Genomic DNA, 20,107 nt, shown 5'->3' with positions numbered 1-20,107 from the left:
ACACGACGGGTGGGGCGGGTCGCTCTGAACGCGGAAGTGGCACTTCCGTGGCGAGCGATGGCGGTGTCGGGGACGGAAAAAACGAGTCAGTAGCCGGGACAGGAGAGTAGACGTGGTCAAGATCAAAAGACGGGTCGAAGCCGCGAATCAGAGCAAAAACAGGAGTGAGTCAGGGTCGAAATACTGGCCTAGAGTAAACTGAGGTTCTCAGACGGACTGACAACAGGGGACAATTAGGAGTGGGTTTGAATAGAGACAGAGAGCCAATCAGAGTCCGAGGCAAGTGGCGCCAAAGGAGCAGGCACAGGTGAAGCATGTCGGTAGTCATGACAAAATACACACTGTGCCTTTAAAAGCTGCATCTCGAACAATTTGTCTCCCCATCCAACACAACTTATGGACATGTAAATATTCATATTTTGTCCAGTTAGACTCGGTTAGTATTCCACCATTATGTTTTCATTGTCTTGCCGTCTATCACGGTTGCCATGGCGCCCAATTGGCCCCACCGGTGTGGCGTCAGCTGCGGATGGTTGGCAGATTGGCTTTGCGTCTATTTAAACTCAGTGCTCTCACTCTTTGTCAGTCAGTCAACGAACCTTTGCTCCGCAAGATGTGTTCGGTCCTGTTTCCTGTTGGTATTTCCTGTCCAGTATTGTTCCCGTTTATTTTGTCCTGTTTAATATCTGTTTCCTGTTTCGTTCCCGTCTAGTTTGTCCTGTTAATTTCGATATGCTGTTTTGATATCCATCCCATTTGTCCGATATCTGCTAGTGCAATTGGTATCAATCTCAGCGGCCTCTGGCTTTCTGTCATCCCTAGCCAGATTGCTGCCTTACGTCTTCCGCCCAACAATGGCCGAATCACTGACGTTTTGGTTAACGTGCATGACTGCCCCATTTCGCGTAAAATAAAAGCTTGTGTGAGAAACGTCACGCATTGGGGTTCTCCTCCTGTTCCGGTTCATGATACTTTTCTGTAAATAGATTTCTCAAATTTAAGTTAGTGTCTAGTTTTGTTGTATATTTTTAGTATTTCTCTTGTAGTATTTTTAGTGTAGATGCACAAAAGGGAGAAATGGGACAAAGCTGGCAAAAACTTACATAGTTTTATTAGTTGTACTCTTTTTACTATTAGGTATATTGTCATTATAGCCTACGTTGACTATTTTCATTCGGCGGCTCAGATTAAAAAGTCTGATGGGCGAAATATGGCCCACGGTCCATAGTTTGCTCACCCTTGCTGTAAACCATCCTTAACTGAATAACTTTCTGTAAATAAATCCTTATTTCTTACTTACATGTATGGTAAACAATCTACTTTTGATTGTAATTGTATAAGACATGTTTTACCTGAGAATAACCAGGGTTGGGTAGTGTTACTTTAAGTGGATTACTTTTAATGACTTTTGGATTACTCCAATACCAAATATGCTAATAAAAGACAAAAGAAACTGAATATGAATAAAATGACTAAATTTTGTGCAGGCTTGGGGAGCAACGGAACACATGGAACGGCAAAAATGATGTTGGCAAGCTGTTTGGATTTATTTTCATTTTGTTTCTGTCGCATTTTATCTTCGTTTTGCCGGAGATCAGAGAGATCAAAGCCAGGAGTGAAAGCTTATCACGTGTTGTGAGTTATCATTTTATTCATATTTAGTTTCTTTTGCGGGGCAGCACGGCGGCGCAGTGGTTAGCGCATGTGCGGCACAGTTCTGAAGTCGTGGGAACCTCCTGCGTGGGTTCAAATCCAGCTCCCGCCCTTACTGTGCGGAGTTTGTATGTTCTCCCTGTGCTTGCGTGGGTTTCCTCCGGGCACTCCAGTTTCCTCCCACATTCCAAAGACATTCATTTCAGGTGAATTGGCCGGTCCAAATTGTCCCTAGGTGTGACTGATCGAGTGAGTTGTCTGTCCCCGTGTGCCCTGCGATTGGCTGGCAACCAGTTCAGGGTGTCCCCTACCCACTGCCCGATGATTGCTGGGATGGGCTCCAGCACCCCCGCGACCCTACTGAGGATATGCGGTGCAGCTGATGAGATGAGATGAGTTTATTTTGTCTTTTATTAGCACATTTGGTATTGGAGTAATCCAAAAGGAATTGAAAGTAATCAAGTTAAAGTAACCCTACCCAAATAACCAATATAAGAATTCGTCCACAAATATCCAGGCCTGTGAAAATATGCACAGCTCTTCTAATGAAAATTCAAGAGCATTGGGCTTTCTTCAATTTTTTTGCCTTGTTAGTATCTATGCCCATCTGTCGCCGGGCAACAATGCGGTTTCTCCGAGTCGGGCGAAAAGCCCTGAAGCCAAATGAGTGAGAATCTTGGCATTCCTCGCCAGGATCACAGCAGGGGGAATCTGATGCAACAAAATGAGCAGCAGGCTCGCCGCTTGTCTCATTCCACACTTTCAAGAATCAAGAGCCTTTCAAGTTTTTTTTTTTTTATTATTCCTTCACGTTTTTAGAAGAAAAAAAATCAGAACGTCATTTTGTCTCCAACCAGAGAGGTCAGTAGAACTGAAGGAACAAACTGGAGGACACAATAGATCAGGGGTCACTAACGTAGCAGTGGCGCTGCCAGGGGTGCCCACACCCCCTACTATAAATTTATTGGCCACCCCGCTAGCTAGTATAACGTTAAATTGTTGTAGCATCAGTTATGCATTTCATATCAAACGCCTTTAAAGGGTTTTATACATTTGACTATAAAGGATCTTATACGATTGACTACAAATTAGTTTAATGCACAATAACAGGTCAGGGCAGGCTGTGTGAAATGCATAATATTTTGTCTAGGGCTTTTGATAAAAGGCTTTGTGGGATTGTTGAGCGCAAACAACTGCTTGGCACGCCCATGGGAGGAGCTGAGACGCCATCTTGCGGGCAGAAGTTAGCCAATAGGAGAATAGTGGGATGTCTTTGCTTTGTTTATTGTAATGTATAAATGATCCCAGGCAAATCGTAGGGAGCTGCCTCCTGTTGGTACACTTAGTTCTGCTGTTAGAAATAATAATCAACATCTGCCCCCGTGTGGAAATGCCGGCTCCTGGTCATTTTCTCTCAAGAAAGGAGCGCGCATAATTGTTGGATGAATGTAGGTGGTGTTTGGTTAATGGAGTCAGATAACTAATTCGAACAATTTGGTAAACGGTACATTTTGATAGTTAAATCCCAACACCTTTCACCTTGACAGTAGTGCCCCTACCAGCGTCATTTTTTCCCCTCCACTAAGTTCTGCCGTGACCACGCTCCAACTGCTCTTGCGCACCCTGACAACAATGTTTTTACTGCGTTTATTTTGTCCTGTTTAATATCGGTTTCCAGTTTTGTTCCCGTCTATTTTTGTCCTGTTTAATATTCTCTCCAGTTTTCGTTCCCGTCTAGGTTGTCCTGTTTAATTTCGATATCCTGTTTCTACATCAATCCTGTCTGTCCCGTCCTGTCCGGTATCAACCCCAACTGTCCGATATCTGCTCGGGCAATTGGTGTCGATCTCGTCAGTCTCTGGCTTCCTGGATTTCCACGCCAGACCGCTGCCTAACGTGCATGACTCCCCATTTCCAGTCAAATAAAAGCTTGTGTGAGAACGTCACGCATTTGGGTCCTGATCCTGTTCCAGTTCATGACATATTTGCCCATCCTTTATGATAAATGTATCAAATGAGAGCTATCTGAATCGAACGGAACTGTGATGAGTCAAAATCCAAGACATTAATATTCATACCCCAGTATTGATAAATATCCATTAATTATTAATATCTAAAAAGGGGTGTCACCAACATGGTGCCCGCGGGCATCCGATAACCACCTAAGCACATATGACCGGCCTGCGTACTGGTCATTGCGATTTCCTAGGAGATTTGACTTCCAACCGCCATGAAAAATTATTGACACAATCAGTGTCTTTAAATACTTTAAATTGAAATAATTCTTCAGAATTATTTTAAAAATCAGTGCCCATATACAAGGCAAATATTTTAGAGGTTGACTGAGCCTATTTTAGCCCAACTTTGAATAATCAAAATTGAGTAATAACATAGTAACAACATAGTAATAACATAAGTAGTTATTTTTTAAAATAAATATCAGCTGGTTTAGCCCTTTGCGCATATCGGTGATAAAAAAAATTGTTGGTGACTTCCTTTTAAAGGTTTTGATGGGATTGTAGCGCTTTGGCATATATATATTTTCTGACCTGACAAAAAGTCCACAGCATGTCCACGCTGCATGGGCTTCGCGCCCAACAGGCTGACGAGAAGGATTGTGGTGGGAAGAGCCAGCATGGTTCCTGTCTCACCACCAGGACTCAATGGACCTGCAAGCAAACACATTGAGATAGGTGTTTTAGAAGAAACTGTCATGAAACAGAACGGGACTGTCAGGAAACGGGTCGGGAAGCAGGAAGTTGGAACTCATTTGCGTAGACGATCTGTCACTTTAATTGAGAAAGAAAAGTGGTCCAACACACAAACAGACCAAAAACAAAACAAAGCAGGCTGAAATGCAGGCAAAACTACAGACTAGGCATTTAACGGGATTACACAGAACTCAGAAATCTCTCAGAATGTTACACCGAAGTGCAACAAAGTCCAACAAGCACAACAAGAATAAACAGGTATCAAACAGGTTTTCAACAAGGGTAAACAACGATCTGGCCCCGGGCAGTTCCAAAAGGCGCGTTTAAGTACCCATAGGAGTAATCAGGAAATGCAGGTCAGCCGGTGTCAAGGGGCGGGGCCAGCTGGGCGCCATGACAACCATGCAGGACATGACAGAACAATGAACAGGAACTTCAAATGGGTTGGATCCAGTGTTCCCTCTAAGCTGCGCGCGTGCGCAATTGGGCACTGCTCGCACATTCTCTGCACACAAAAAAATCTAGCCGGCGCACGAAAATGAGGGCTCAAAATTACTAATTAAGAAGCGACTTAAGTCAAAGTTACAGTGCATGAAGGTAAAAATACACGGGTTCCCCTGACGTTGTGTCCTAAATGCGGTATTTGGAAGTCGAGTCAGAATAGAGCGAAGTTGAGTAAAGTTAGTAGAGTTGGTCGAGAACCGGCTTCTTCGGCTCGGCTTACTAAAAGGAACCGGCTCTTTCGGGTCCTAAACGGCTCTTCGGGTTGTTTTTGTTTCTTTAATCCCAACATGACCAAATATTATGTAAAACGATGCACAAAATGACTTAAAAGAAGCGGGAGAATAGAACAAAAAAGAAAAAAATACCAAAATGAAAAAGTAGTGAAAAGCTGAGAAAAAAAAGAAACAAAAGGAGGAGAAAAAAAGAAGGAAAATTTAGAAAAAAGCCAGAAAAAAAGAAAAGAAGATTGGTTGGATCATATTTTATAACCGATCTTTGTGGCAGAATAGTAAACTCCTGGTGCATTATCCATTCCCCTGAAATTTTGTGTGAGATCTGAAGGAAGTGAAAAGCCACAGGCAGCAGAAAATAAGGATTCGGTTCTCCTGATGGGCCATCTGTGCTACAAAAAGCTTTGCAACTCATCCGGTCTGTCTGATGGACGGCCAGATTCCTTCGCCATCTTCACCCACCCACCATCATCATGGCCCACTTGAATTGTTCCGGGAGGGAAAAAACGGATACCGTGGCCAAAACTGTGATACAAATACTCCAAATCACAAAAAGTGTCTGCCCATTGAGAAGTGGGAACCAGGGGTGTGCAGAGATAAACACTACATGGTGCTAGAGATCATGCCCCCCATTTTTGTAAAGAAAATTGGCATTTTATAAAGTATTTTTACTATTATATTTTTACTAGGGTTAATTATAACTAACACACCTTCAAGAAATATTCAGAATGATTTTGTTTTTTTCTTTCTTTCTATGAAAAAAAACAGAAACCGCGGCCAAAACTGTGATACAGAGGTTCCCCTACTTACGACCATTTGACTTACGAAAAACGGTAGATAGGAACATTTTTTGGGGATGTTGAAAAATATCCAGGCATTGCTGTAAGTTAGAATTTTTTATTGTGTGCATATTTTCAGGACAGTGCTGTAGTTCTTCTTTTCACCACTACCGGCGTGTGGCGCTGTGAGAGGTCACCCAGCATCCACCCCAAAGAAGAAATCGGACTTCCTCTTTCTAGTTCGCGTGTAAACATTCTGTACTGTATCTCCAGCGCGCTAAGAACTTTGACATTTTTATTGTTTGATATCTCGTGCATCCAGGGTTAAAACACACTTCTCTTCTGTTGTATATGAATGACCCATTTTTCATGTTGAAAATTTCCGTGTATTGTTTGTTAATGCTACATCCATTTGTCACGGTTGCCATGGCGCCCAATTGGCCGCGCCCGTGTGTATGTTGAAAGATTGGCTTTCTGTCTATATTAAGCTCAGCGCTCTCTTGCTTCCTTTGTCAGCCCGTCAAGCTAACTTCTGCCCCACAAAACTTGGATTCTGACTCGGTCCTGTTTTCCTGTTGGTATTTCCAGTCCGGTATTGTTCCCGTTTATTTTTGTCTCGTTTAATTTCGGGTTCCAGTTTTGTTTCCGTTTGTTTTTGTCCTGTTTGTTATATTCTCCAGTTTTTGTTCCCGTCTAGTTTCTCCTGTTCATTTTTGATATCCCGATTCGTTATCTATCTTATCCGTCCCATCCTGTCTGGTATCAACTCCATCTGTCCGGTATCAACTCGGGCAATTGGAATCGATCTTGTGTCAGAAGAATGTGCTAACCACTGCACTACAGAAAGATTAAATGTAATTATTAATTAAATATAGAGAACATTCTACCTGCAAACAGGTCAAGCCCCCTCTTGTGGTCAGAAATTTCTTCGTACAAGTACAGTATAAGAATATAGTCAGATTTTAAGCCAGTCCATGGTACACTGGTTTACAGTAATTGTACATATGAAACATATTTGTATTCGTGGGTATTGTTGTGATGGTTGCCATGGTGCCCAATTGGCCACGCCTGTGTGTGTCACGTTTGCAATGGTACCCAATTAGCCCTGCCCATGTGGCGCCAGCTGCGGCTCGTTGATAGATTGGCTTTTTTTTAATATTAAACCCAGCGCTCTCTTGCTTCCTCGGTTGGTCCGTCAACGAACCTCTGCCCTGCAAGATGTGGGTTTGGACTCGGTCCTGGTTTCCCGTTGGTATTTTCCAGTCCGGTATTGTTCCTGTTCATTTTTTGTCCTGTTTAGTTTTGGGTTCCAGTTTTGTTTCCGTATGTTTTTGTCCTGTTCGTTATTTTCTCCAGTTTTTGTTCCCCTCTAGTTTATCCTGTTTAATTTCGATATCCTGATTCCTTGTCTATCCTGTCTATCCTGCCGTGTCTGGTATCGAGCCCATCTGTCCGGTATCAATTGGAATCGATCTCGTCGGTCTCTGGCATCCTGTCTTTCCACGCCAGACCGGCTGCCTAACGTGCATGCCTCCTCATTTCCCGTAAAATAAAGGCTCGTGTGAGAACATCACGCGATTGGGTCCTGATCCTGTTCTGGTTCCTGACACCATTGCAACCTGGTCATCCTTAAAGAGGGATGACCTCATTTGTGGTTTCTTCATTTTCTTCAAGCTGAGGTTTTTGAGTTTTTCCTTGCCCTCATGTAAGGTTTTAGATCAGGGGATGGTGCAATAATAGTCTGTAGTTTGCAACCGTCTTTGCAGCCCTTTGAGACTCTTTGTGATTAAGGGTGTCATAAATAAAAAAGACTTGTATTGACAATGTTGATTTCTCCTTGGCTGTTTAAAGTGCAATAGTGCCACCTGGTGGACACTTGCCATTACAGCTAGTTTGATGTGTGCTTTTAAGTGTCTTTAATGTTAATAGGAAAATAATTTGAAAACCTTGTTAAGCCATTCTGAAATAGGATTTTGAATGTTTGGCTGCTTTCTGATAGGTTTGTTTTTAACCCATATCTCCCCCCACAGCCACAAAATTGATGTAATTATCCGTTATTAGGAAGCAGGGTTGAGTAGGGTTACTTTTGGATGACTCCAATACCAAATATGCTAATAAAAGACAAAATAAATTAAATATGAAAAAAATGATGACTCACAACACGTGGTAAGCTTTCTCTCCTGGCTTTGATCTCTTTGATCTCCGGCAAAACAAACATAAAATGCGACAGAAACAAAATGAAAATAAATCCAAACAGCTTGCCAACATCATTTTTGCCGTTCCATGTGTTCCGTTACTCCCCAAGCCTGCACAAAATTTAGTAATTTTATTCATATTTAGTTTCTTTTGTCTTTTATTAGCATATTTGGTATTGGAGTAATCCAAAAGTAATTGAAAGTAATCAAGTTAAAGTAACCCTACCCAACCCTGTTAGGAAGCATGTGAACGTGTTGCTTATATCCAAAGCAGATGCCTCTGCAAATATGCTTTCGACCGGATCCTGCTGAGGTAATGACATTGTGTTGATATTTGACAAGAAATGTAGCACTCTATCAGCATGCTCCATACATCAATAAAAGAATCTCATAAAGACGCTCGAAGGAAGAAAGAATAATACTGTATACAGCACCTATATCATATGCACGACGGGTGATAATATACCTCTCGAAAATACCTATGTCGTATCTCTGTAAGAAGATATTGCAATTTGGTAGACTGGTGAAAATGAAATGTGGCTGTTCCAAGCATTGTTTTATGATTTTGTTGTTGTGTAGATAATGTGAATTTCGGGTAACTGTCAAGAACCGGAACAGGATCAGGACCCAAACGCGTGACGTTTCTCACACAAGGCTTTGATTTTACGGAAAATGGGGAGTCATGTATGTTAGGCAGTAGTCTGGCGTGAAATGATAGGAAGCCAGAGGCCGACGAGATCGATACCAATTGCCCGAGCAGATATTGGACGGATGCGGTTGATACCGGACAGGACGGGACTGACAGGATTGATATCGAAACAGGATATCGAAATTAAACAGGGACAAACCAGACGGGAAGGAAACTGGAAACCGATATTAAGCAAAGGGACAGATAGGATTGATATCAAAACGGGATATCGAAATTAAACAGGACAAACTAGACGGAAAAGAAACTGGAAACCGATATTAAACAGTGGGATGGACAGGATCGCTATTAAAACAGGATATCGAAATTAAACAGGACAAACTAGACGGGAACGAAACTGGAAACCGATATTAAACAGGACAAAATAAACAGGAACCATACCGGACAGGAAACACCAACAGGAAACAGGACCGAGTCAAAACCCACGTCTTGCGGGGCAGAGGTTCGTTGACCGACTGACAAAGTGTGAGTGAGAGCACTGAGCTTGAACAGACGGAAAGCCAATCTATCAATGAGCTGCAGCTGGCGCCACACGGGCAGGGCCAATTGGGCGCCATGGCAACCGTGATAGTAACTGGATCACATTTTTATTTTGCTATAGTTATGTGACTAACAAATATGAAAAGGAATATTACTTACGATGTTACTTGTATAAAAGATAATTGTCATTTCTATTCACCTATTTGGTCCATTAATTTAATAATCAGGCAGTCAATGAGAAACTAAATCATTGTTTTGCTGCATTTTTTTCTAATCACATCTAAATTGTAAAATATGAATCTATCCATCCACCATCAAATATTTTAGAAAATGATTAAAGGTATCATTTATTTTCCTATATATTACAAATAATGACAATAAAATATTACTTAAAATGTTGTTTTATTAAGTATTGCTCTCCATTATCTGCACCGCTTAGCCACAGTAGGGTCGCGGGGGTGCTGGAGCCAATCCTAGCTATGTATTGCTTTCTTATTTTATTATTTTCATTTTATTTGAAACGTTATGTTTCCTTTTTCTTTTCAGCCCTTTGAGACTCCTTGTGATTGAGGCAATACAAATAAACATGACTTGACTTGTAATTATTTTTTAGAACTTTTTTATTTAGTAAAATACCAGAAAATGGTTTAAGATTAGCATATGTATATATTTCTGTTAATTTGTTTTGAGTATATTTTTTTAATTAATGATCTCATAAAACATCAGCTAAGCAAACTTTTTTCAGTCAATTTGAATAATCTCATCTTATAGCTGCACCGCTTATCCTCAGTAGGGTCGCGGGGGTTGTGGAGCCCATCCCAGCAACCATCGGGCAGTGGGCAGGGGACATCCTGAACTGGTTGCCAGCCAATGGCAAGGCACATGGGGACAGACAACTCACTCGCTCATTCACACCTAGGGACAATTTGGACCGGCCAATCCACCTGAAATGCATGTCTTTGGAATGTGGGAGGAAACCGGAGTGCCCGGAGGAAACCCACGCAAGCACGGGGAGGACATACAAACTCCGCACAGTAACTCCCGTAGCTGGATTCGAACCCACACAGGAGGTTCCCAAGACCTTAGAACTGTGCCGCACACACGCTAACCACTGCCCCGCCGTGCTGCCCCAATTTGAATAATATTTTTCAAAATTTTCAATTTGAATAATTATCTTTACAAAAAATGTTATAATTAAAAAGAACACACATCTCTCATTGTATAAATTAGTTTATTTTAAGTTTTATTTTTCTCATTTTAATGGAAAAACAAAAATTACGGGACGGGAGAGTCGTAGGCCGAAACGGGAGAACAGACATGATCGGGATCAAAATGGGTCGTAGCCAAAGACAAACAGGAGCAGAAACGGGACAGGTGGGGGTCAGGGTTGAAAAAGGCTTGCCTTGTATACACGGAGATTCGCAGACGGACTGACAACCGGGGATTGACAGTACTCGGTTCAAATACTGACAGGGAGCCAATCAGAACCCGTGGCAGTTGGCGTCAAATGAGTAATCATGACAAAAGTATAGTACATATAGCAGCAACAAAAAAAAGAACTTTTACTCTAGCTTTAAACTCAATTTTGCACATGAGCCCAATAATTAGAAGCCTGTGAATATCGGCACCTAGCACACTCGAATCGCTCCAAACGAAGAGATATTACAAAAAAAAATCTCGTAGCCTCATCTTCTGGGGCATTGAACCGAGGGCAGAGTCTTCTGATCAAAGGTGACGGCAGAGCTGATTTCCTTCCTCCCTCCGACTGCTGGGGAATAATCACAGCTCACCATCTAACATATTGTCAATAAGAAAGAGCAGGAGCTCCCCGTGTAGCACCGCAGACGGATCACAATGCTCCAGCAAGCACCGGAGCGTGACCGGAATTCACGTTCCGAGCGCTCCGACACCCGTTACTAGAGATAAAAACGCGCAAAGAGATCGTAATATTCCCAAGACAAGATTGTACCAATGTGACATTTGCAGGACTACGTGATTCTGTTTATAATTTCCCAGGATATGAAAGGGATCTTTGGTGTTTTTTAATAAGAGTAAAGGAATATGTTTGCACTACTCCTGTTCAAATGCCAGCCTTTTGCAATATAAAGAAAAACTGTAATCATCTTGGGATTGTTTAAACAGTTTTGTCGACATCAATGTTCAATTGAGTCGAACCAACCCAAAGAAATTAAATCAAAGAAAAAAAAGAGGTTTCTTCCATTGGAGATGCTTGGCGCCCATTTTACAAGATATTCGTTTACTTCATTTTTTATTTGTATTTTTTTGGGAGGGAGGATTCTTTGTCCTTTATATAAGGAGAGATGGAAATAAATGAGGAGTGATATAAAGAGATGTGTAGAGATAGAGATATGTAGTGATCAGGGTTGGGTAGGGTTACTTTAACTGGATTACTTTCAATTACTTTTGGATTACTCCAATACCAAATATGCTAATAAAAGACAAAATAAACTAAATATGAATACAATTACTCAATTTTGTGCAGACTTAACGGAATACATGGAACGGCAAAAATGATGTTGGTAAGCTGTTTGGATTTATTTTCATTTTGTTTCTGTCGCATTTTATCTTCGTTTTGCCGGGGATCAAAGAGATCAAAGCCAGGAGAGAAAGCTTACCACGTGTTGTGAGTCATAATTTTATTCATATTTAGTTTCTTTTGTCTTTTATTAGCATATTTGGTATTGGAGTAATCCAAAAGTACGTAATTGAAAGTAATCAAGTTAAAGTAACCCTACCCAACCCTGGTAGTGATGTAGGTAGGTAGGTGGGTAGGTAGGTAGGTAGGTAGGTAGGTAGGTAGGTAGGTAGGTAGGTAGGTAGGTAGGTAGGTAGGTAGGTAGGTAGGTAGGTGGGTGGGTAGGTAAGTAGGTAGCTAGGTAGGTAGGTAAGTAGGTAGGTAGGTATAGAATAGAATAGAATATACCTTTATTGTCATTGTTACAAAATGGGTTAACATATTGTGACAACGAAATTGGGCATGACACTCCAGTTTTACACATTCACAGTGAGGTATGAGCCAAGAAGATGAAGGAACAGAGAAGATAAGGTTATAAAACAAGGGGGATAAGGCTATAGTTATAATTTACATGGTATTTACACAAGAAATGTCGGCATGTGGGATGTTACATACAGTGTTGTCGTGATACCGTTGGTATCGTAAGGGTTGTGCAATATTGCATTTGGTGCAAAGTCATCATAGTGCAAAAAAAATAGTCAGCATATGCATTGGTGCAAACATAGACATCGTAGGTAGGTATGTAGGTAGGTAGGTAGGTAGGTAGGTAGGTAGGTAGGTAGGTAGGTAGGTAGGTAGGTAGGTAGGTAGGTAGGTTTGTAGATAGAACTGCCTCAGAAATTTTGAATATTGTAAAAAGATGTGTACATATTGAGAGTGTACAAATATTTTGAAATGAGGAGAGAAATAGAGGGATGTGTAGAGATGTACAGTATATAGGTAAATACAGTATATAGGTAAGTACAGTAGGTAGGTAGGTAGGAAGGTAGGTAGGTAGATAGGACAGTTTCAGAATTTTTGAATATTGTGAAAAAGATGTGTAGAGTTAAAGAGATGTCTAGAGATATGGAGAGATATGTAGAGATACAGAGGGATGTGTAAAGATGTACTGTAGGTAGTGTAGGTAGGTAAGACATTTTGAATATTGTAAAAAACGTTTTCCCTACTTTTAATGCAAATAAAAATATAATTTTAATCATTTTAGGGATGAAAGAGTATGCCCGCAAAATAAATGGGCCTATTTTGGAAACACATTTCCTTTTTCATTTTGTATTTATATATATATATATATATATATATATATATATATATATATATATATATATATATATATATATATATATATATATATATATATATATATATATATATATATATATATATATATATATATATATATATATATATATATAAATATATATATATATATATATATCTCATCTCATCTCATTAGCCGTACCGCTTATCCTTATTAGGGTCGCGGGGGGGCTGGAGCCCATCCCAGCCATCTCCGGGCAGTGGGCAGGGGACACCCTGAACTGGTTGCCAGCCAATCGCAGGGCACACAGGGACAGACAACTCATTCGCTCATTCACACCTAGGGACAATTTGGACCGGCCAATTCACCTGAAATGCATGTTTTTGAAACCCTAATGAGGATAAGCGGTACGGCTAATGAGATGAGATGAGATATATATATATATATATATATATATAGAGAGAGAGAGAGAGAGAGAGAGAGAGAGAGAGAGCGAGAGAGAGAGAGAGAGAGAGAAAAACAATACAATTATAATACTTCATAAATCCCGTTTTATGTGTGCGCCTGTTTGTATGTGACTTAAAGGCTACGAAACGGCAGAACAGATTTTTGTCAAAATTTACACAGCTGTACCTGACGCCTTCGCAAGTGTCTTTAGCTAGGTTTTGATTCAAGGCTCCGCTAATAAATACCAACAACAATGATAAACATCAGCTTTCGCGGGGACTGCTTTTGCAAAACATCTTACGACATCTGGGGACCAAATTGGGTAATGCAGCTCCCTAACCCCAACCACTCCAAGCAGCAGGATCCAATCTTCTCTCCGAACCATCACCTTGATTGATGAAGCCAGTTTGAGTTGTGGAAATCTGGCCTTAGGGGTAAGAGATGATCTGATGAACCAGCCACAAGGGGACCTGACCTCTGATCCCAGGAGATGAATGACCCAATATGTCAGCAAGCAATAGGTCATACACAAAAGCTTTAGGCAGAAACAACGAGTACAAGAAGTGAGTAGACGTGAAAAAGTGTTTAAATGTGGATTATTTTAAATGAAATTCCAACACAAGAAATTCCCCCCTCCTATGGACCTTCAAAATGACTAAACAATAAAATAACCTAGGAGGAATAGCAGTTTTGAGGAAATGTCAAATTTAAAAAAAAATCAAATCTCCAAAATTAAAGTCTCATTTTAATCATAAAGGTTATGGATTAGTCCCTTATTATTTTAACGTAATTTATCCTGACAAAATATTTAAAAATATAGCAAAATATGACATTTTCTATGAAACAGGACACCTGCTCAAAAAAAAGAGAAAAACTTCACAACTTACCCTCTCGGGAGATACCTCCAACTCCAATATCACATCGTCATAAGCCTCACTATTTCCATGCATTTTTCAACCATTGGAGCGTTCGACGATGAAAACTGGCGAGGAAAGAGGAGGCGACGGGGTGGACCTGCGAAAGAGAGGAGTAACGGAATCAAAAGGAGTTGCCGGTGCGGAGGGAAAATCCCGAATAATCCATTCGCGATCAAAGAGGCACTATCAGATGGGGTGAATACAAATTGCAACGCTACCTCTGCAGCAGCCAAGGTCCGATTCTTCCTCAGGGTCCTAAGGCAAGTGTTTTCACAGAGCTGCTTGCAAAAATAAATGTAAAAAAAATAAACAAAAAAATCTCTTTAATTTTTTAATGTATTATAATAAACCCACTGTATGAATTATCAAACCTCTTATCGTTTAATTAAAGACCTATTATGGTTGTTAACAAATTAACATTACCCCTTAGATAAAAAGACTGTGTATGTGAATTTTTCTCCATCTTTATTATATATTTTTTTCTTGTTTCCAGCAACATTCATATGGAGAGCCACCGCTGCAAAGACTGCAGAATTGCATCCCACTGCGTCCTGCAGCAAAAAAAAAAGACTCTTCCTCTCCCACCAAATACAGCAGGATTGTTTTGTTTTTTCTTGGGAAAATGCTTAGATTAGAATAGGATAGGATAGGATAGGATAGGATAGGATAGGATGGGATAGGATAGGATAGGATAGGATAGGATAGGCTAGGGTAGGGATGGGTAGGATAGAATAGGATAGGATATGATAGGATAGGATAGGATAGGATAGGATAGGATAGGATAGGATAGGATAGGATAGGATAGGATAGGATAGGATAGGATAGGATAGGATAGGATAGGATAGGATGGGATGGGATGGGAAGGGATAGGATAGAAAAGGATAGGTTAGGTTTGTCATAATTACCGATTGAGATCACCTGCGACTGTTCATTGGCGCCAACAGCCTGGACAGCTGATTGGCTGATGCTCCATTTTTAAACCCCCGGCTTGGAAGCCGTCAGATCGTTATGCGAACTGTTGCCACCAGCTCAGTAAGCCTTTTTGTCCGACTCTGTTCCTGCTTTTTTCTGCCTGATCTTCGTTGCCAACCTGTTTCCGGACCTGACTTCGCCACGTTCTGACTGCCTGTTACCTGACCTGTTTTGCCCCGTTACCTGCCTGCCTCCTGTTACCGACCTCGTTTCCAAACTTGACACCGCCTTTGCTCTCCAGTCCCGGCTAACGACTTGTAATTCCCGCCTGTCTCCGATCCTCCTCTCTAGACACGGAAGTGCCACTTCCGCATCGCCCGCTCCCCTTGTCCATCAGCCATCGGATCGGGGAAGCAAGCCCTGCTCTCCCTCTTTATTGATAAAAACGGAGAAAACGAGCGCTATTGGGTCCTGTGTCCGTTTCTGGTCTGTGACAAGGTTAGGGTCTGTAGGACAGGATAGGATAGGATAGGATATGATAGGATAGGATAGTTTAGGGTAGGGTAGGGTAGGGTAGGGTAGGGCAGGTTCCCGTCTGTTTCCCGGCTTCGAGGCGTTTTTTTGATCTTGACCACCTCTCCTCTCCTGGCTTTCGACTCGTTGCTGATCTCAACCACGTTTTTGCTCTCCTGTCCCGGCTACTGACCTGTTTTTTCCACTCCCGACATTGCCATCACTCGCCACGGAAGTGCCACTTCTGCGTTCAGAGCGACCTGCTCCCCGCGACCAGCGATCACCGGATCGTGTGTGCAATCCTTTTCCTTCTTCCCAAAAAAATTGAGAGAAACGTACGCAAGTGGGTCCGGTCTCTGTTCTGGTCCTGACAAGGATAGAATAGGATTGGATACGATCAAAATATTAATCTTCATTTGATTACAATGTGTTGCAGGGGTCTCCAACCTTTTTACTTTTGGTAACTGATTAGAGCCTAGGACACATACAGTAGTTTTATTAGCATTTTTATAACACCTTGTTGTTAGTATGTTGTTACTTTGTTATTACCAGGTGGATTTTTTTAAATAGATTCAGTCAACCACTAAAAAGAGAAATTTACTAGAAAATCACAGGTTTAGAACAGGTCTGCGGGTACCTCAGCTGTGGACAGGGGGCACCCTGGTGCCCGTGGGCACCACGTTGGAGACCCCGATGTAGTGTGTATCGTTTGCAATAAAATTAGACATAGAACTCCAGGATAAACACGTGATAAAGGCTTCAAAGTAAAAACTAAATGAACAATATAAATATTGGGTTACATAAGTAACATTTTACACTGTATTGTATGAAAGGCGGCAGCACGGCGGCGCAGTGGTTAGCGCTTGTGCGGCACAGTTCATGTCATGGGAACCTGTCGTGGGTTCAAATCCAGCTCCAGAGTTTCTGTGCGGAGTTTGTATGTTCTCCCCGTGCTTGCGTGGGTTTCCTCCGGGCACTCCGGTTTCCTCCCACGTTCCAAAAACATGCATTTCAGGTGAATTGGCCGGTCCAAATTGTCCCTAGGTGTGAATGAGCGAATGAGTTGTCTGTCCCTGTGTGCCCTGCGATTGGCTGGCAACCAGTTCAGGGTGTCCCCTGCCCACTGCCCGATGATTGCTGGGATGGGCTCCAGCCCCCCGCGACCCTACTGAGGATAAGCGGTACGGCTAATGAGATGAGATGAGATTGTATGAAAGGCTGACCAAAATAGTGCGTACATCAGAAAATACTGTGCACAATAAGAATTGAAAATCGGAATAACGAAAGAAAATACAAATGCCATGTTTTCTATACAGCTCTCGTCCATAATTGTATTATAACGGCAGTGTTTAGTTTTCATTTCTCCGCCCCTAAAATGAATACAATGATATGGCTTTTATCAAAGGGGCACGGCCACAAATGACAGATGGATCCTATGCTGTGTAATGATGCGTGCAACCAAAGAAAAGAATTGATCTGAAAATGTAGTCCGATCGAAACTTGATGAGCTGAAAAAGGGGGACTTCTGCCTTTTTTCAATCATGTCCTGTCTTTTTCTCAGCCTCTATTGATAAATTAAAGGAACAAACAAAGAAAACAACTGAGGACTGGCTTGAGCAAATTCTAGGAGTGGGTGATACTGGGAATTTTGGAATTAATCCCATTCACAGAAATACAGGGTAGAAGCGACCGATACATATCTGATACTTTTTTTTTTTTTTGATTGGAAACGTCATGATCATTAAATAATTTCAACCCCCCAAAAAATAGAATTGTATGAATTTAAGTTGTAAATTACATGAGCATACCTGTGTGTCAATCATGATTTGAATAGGTTAATACTTGCTAAAGATAACTACCATATTAGGATTCATTTTACAAATTTGTTTATTTTTAAAAGGGAGTTTTGGGGCAAAACAAATAAATCACAAGAAGGAACTTCAAACGAAGCAGACATTCTTTTAGGCGGATTTCCTTTTATCTGTCGGCATTATCCTGTGTTTTGGAATAAAATATTTTACACATTTGGATTCTCTGGATTGTCCTGGATGTAACAAAGCAAATTTTGCATACACTAAATGAATTTGACGACGGCCAGGGGATGTAATTGGTGAGTTATGCCGGCTTTATAGATTTCGGGTATCTTGTTTCAGATTGATGAAATGAAATGAAATGATCTGCATTTATATAGCGCTTTTCAAGTCAAGACTTCCCAAAGCGCTTTACATTGTGCTTCACATTTCCCAATAGCAGCCATGCAGCCATGTGAGGCGCTAACCTGCTTATTGGGAGTATTAGGGGTTCAGGGTCTTACCCAAGGACACTTCGACATGTAACACGGAGGAGCCGGGATTCGAACTGCGATCTCTTGATCCTAAGACGGGCGCTCTGCCTCCTGAGCCACTGATCATGATGTTTCTTTGATGAGTATATTTTGAAATATTTTGAATCCCAAGAGTTTAAGCATTCCAAAAGTATGTGGCATGACATATATGAAGATGCTTTCGCTCGCCAACAAATATGGACCTCTCCATCCGCTAAACCTGCTCAGAAGCCACATGCTGTTCTTTGGTGTGCCATTGTGGTTCCTTGGCGCTTTTTCAAAAATGTTTGATTTCTGTTGGACAGAACCGAGAGGTAAAGGCAGTTTTACATAATAGCGGCAAAATATCATGTAAGTGGATCGGGTCTTTAATTCATACAGTTTTGCAATAGAACAGCAAAATTATTTTTAGAATTATAATTTGACAGTACAGGGTTATTATTTATTATTTGTAAAAATACAAAAAGAAATAGAAAAAAGTACAGGACTTTTATATGTTAAAAAAATACTTAGTACGGTAAATAAATAAAGGCTTGCCTTGTAAAACAGAGGTTCGCAGATGGACTGACCACAGGGGATTGACAAGACTGAGTTCAAATAGTGACAGGGAGCCAATCAGAACCCGCGGCGGTTGGCGTCAAATGAGCGGGCACAAGTCAAATCCTGACACTCTTACTGTAGTTTTAATTCAATGCGCCTTATAGTCCAGTGCACCTTATATATTAAAAATATACCATTATTTTAGGAGGGTTCACCCTATAATCCAGTGCACCTAACCATACGAAAAACACAGTAATTCAATGAAAGGTTGGCAACAAAATTGGTTCCCAAACAGCCCAAAACAATTTTATTATGCTTCAACCTCAATGAAACTCAATTCAAAATAACTTTATTTCTCCAGCACTCGCAGACAAAAAGCGGTAAGGTTCCTCTCCTAGTTTAACTTTGATTTGCTTCCATATTTATATGGTAATGTTCAAATCCCCGTTTCCACTTCCTCGGCTTTGGTCATGTTGACTGACACTTGTGCATCTGCACAGGAAGGAAAACAAAACTATTTTTATGGACGCGGCATAATAGCAGAGCTGCATGGGGAATCTGTAAGAATGCAATTCAAGTGTCATTGCCCCTTTGTAATGCTCCTCGTCTTCGGGAATTCATTTTCTCGGCAGGTTGGCTTGAAAATGGCATCCCGACACCATTTACATGGAAATCACTTTGCCTCTTCATCTGTAATAGCAGCCTATCCTTAGACAGGACCTCAGAGGCCTGGACTATTCATGAGAGGAGAAAGAACCAAAGAGAGAGACGGCCGGAGTTTTCAAGGCTCAAGTCAAGGTCGGATTTAGCTAAAGGATTCAATTGTTAGCTTTATTAAACATGTAGCGATTGATCAAAGATGCTTTCGTGAGCTTAGAGGTGCACGCCTATGACTACTGAATAAGACAAGAACAAACGTGCTTTGCATGTTAAATTCAGCACACATCATTTATTGATGAATGTGCAACTTCGATAGCTGTATTTCAAAAATGGAATTTTTTTAAACCATGACCAAAATATTAAACTGCCCATTTGATGCTCGATGGCATTCTTTTGAAGGATAAAAGTCATTGAGCTGACTTTTTCCACTTCATGCTTTTTTTTTTTAGAAAAAAATGTCAAGGTACACCAACCACTGAATTTTTTTTATAAAAATTGAATTATTGTCTCTGATTTTTAACATTTCAATTGTCAAGGCTCTCTATAAAGCAAGTGAGAGTCATGGGAAATAATTTTGCAGCCGCCAGCTCGACTTTGGCGAATGTTCACACGACAGTACAGAGCTAACTTATACAGTTTTAATTTGTACCGTATTTTTCGCACTATAAGGCGCATCTCCAAAAATAGACTTATGTTGTACATGATTTATGGAATTTGTCATGATGACTGATTAGGATCACCTG

The 20,107-nt window shown here is 41.0% G+C and overlaps 1 protein-coding gene across 3 annotated transcripts in view; it reads right to left on the bottom strand.

Moving 5' to 3' along the window:
* The window catches only part of LOC148349024 (roundabout homolog 1-like), a 112,565-nt gene extending 98,000 nt beyond the window's left edge, over nt 1-14,565 (bottom strand). For all 3 annotated transcript variants that reach the window (XR_015847215.1, XM_088320668.1, XM_088320669.1), the window contains exons 1-2: nt 14,387-14,565; nt 4,203-4,322 (exon numbers count right to left, since the gene is read on the bottom strand). Coding sequence is in view for 2 of the 3 variants with exons in the window: in XM_088320668.1 (XP_088176794.1) it covers nt 4,203-4,290 (88 nt within the window). In the remaining variant the exon portion in view is untranslated. The remainder of the gene's footprint in view (nt 1-4,202; nt 4,323-14,386) is intronic.
* Nucleotides 14,566-20,107: the final 5,542 nt, after the last annotated feature.

Source organism: Urocampus carinirostris, chromosome 17 (assembly GCF_059441175.1).
Source record: "Urocampus carinirostris isolate Australia breed hairy pipefish chromosome 17, RoL_Ucar_1.0, whole genome shotgun sequence".
NCBI classification, from domain to species: domain Eukaryota; kingdom Metazoa; phylum Chordata; class Actinopteri; order Syngnathiformes; family Syngnathidae; genus Urocampus; species Urocampus carinirostris.
Note: the sequence above shows the minus strand (reverse complement) of the source record. Positions and strands in the feature narration are given on the sequence as shown.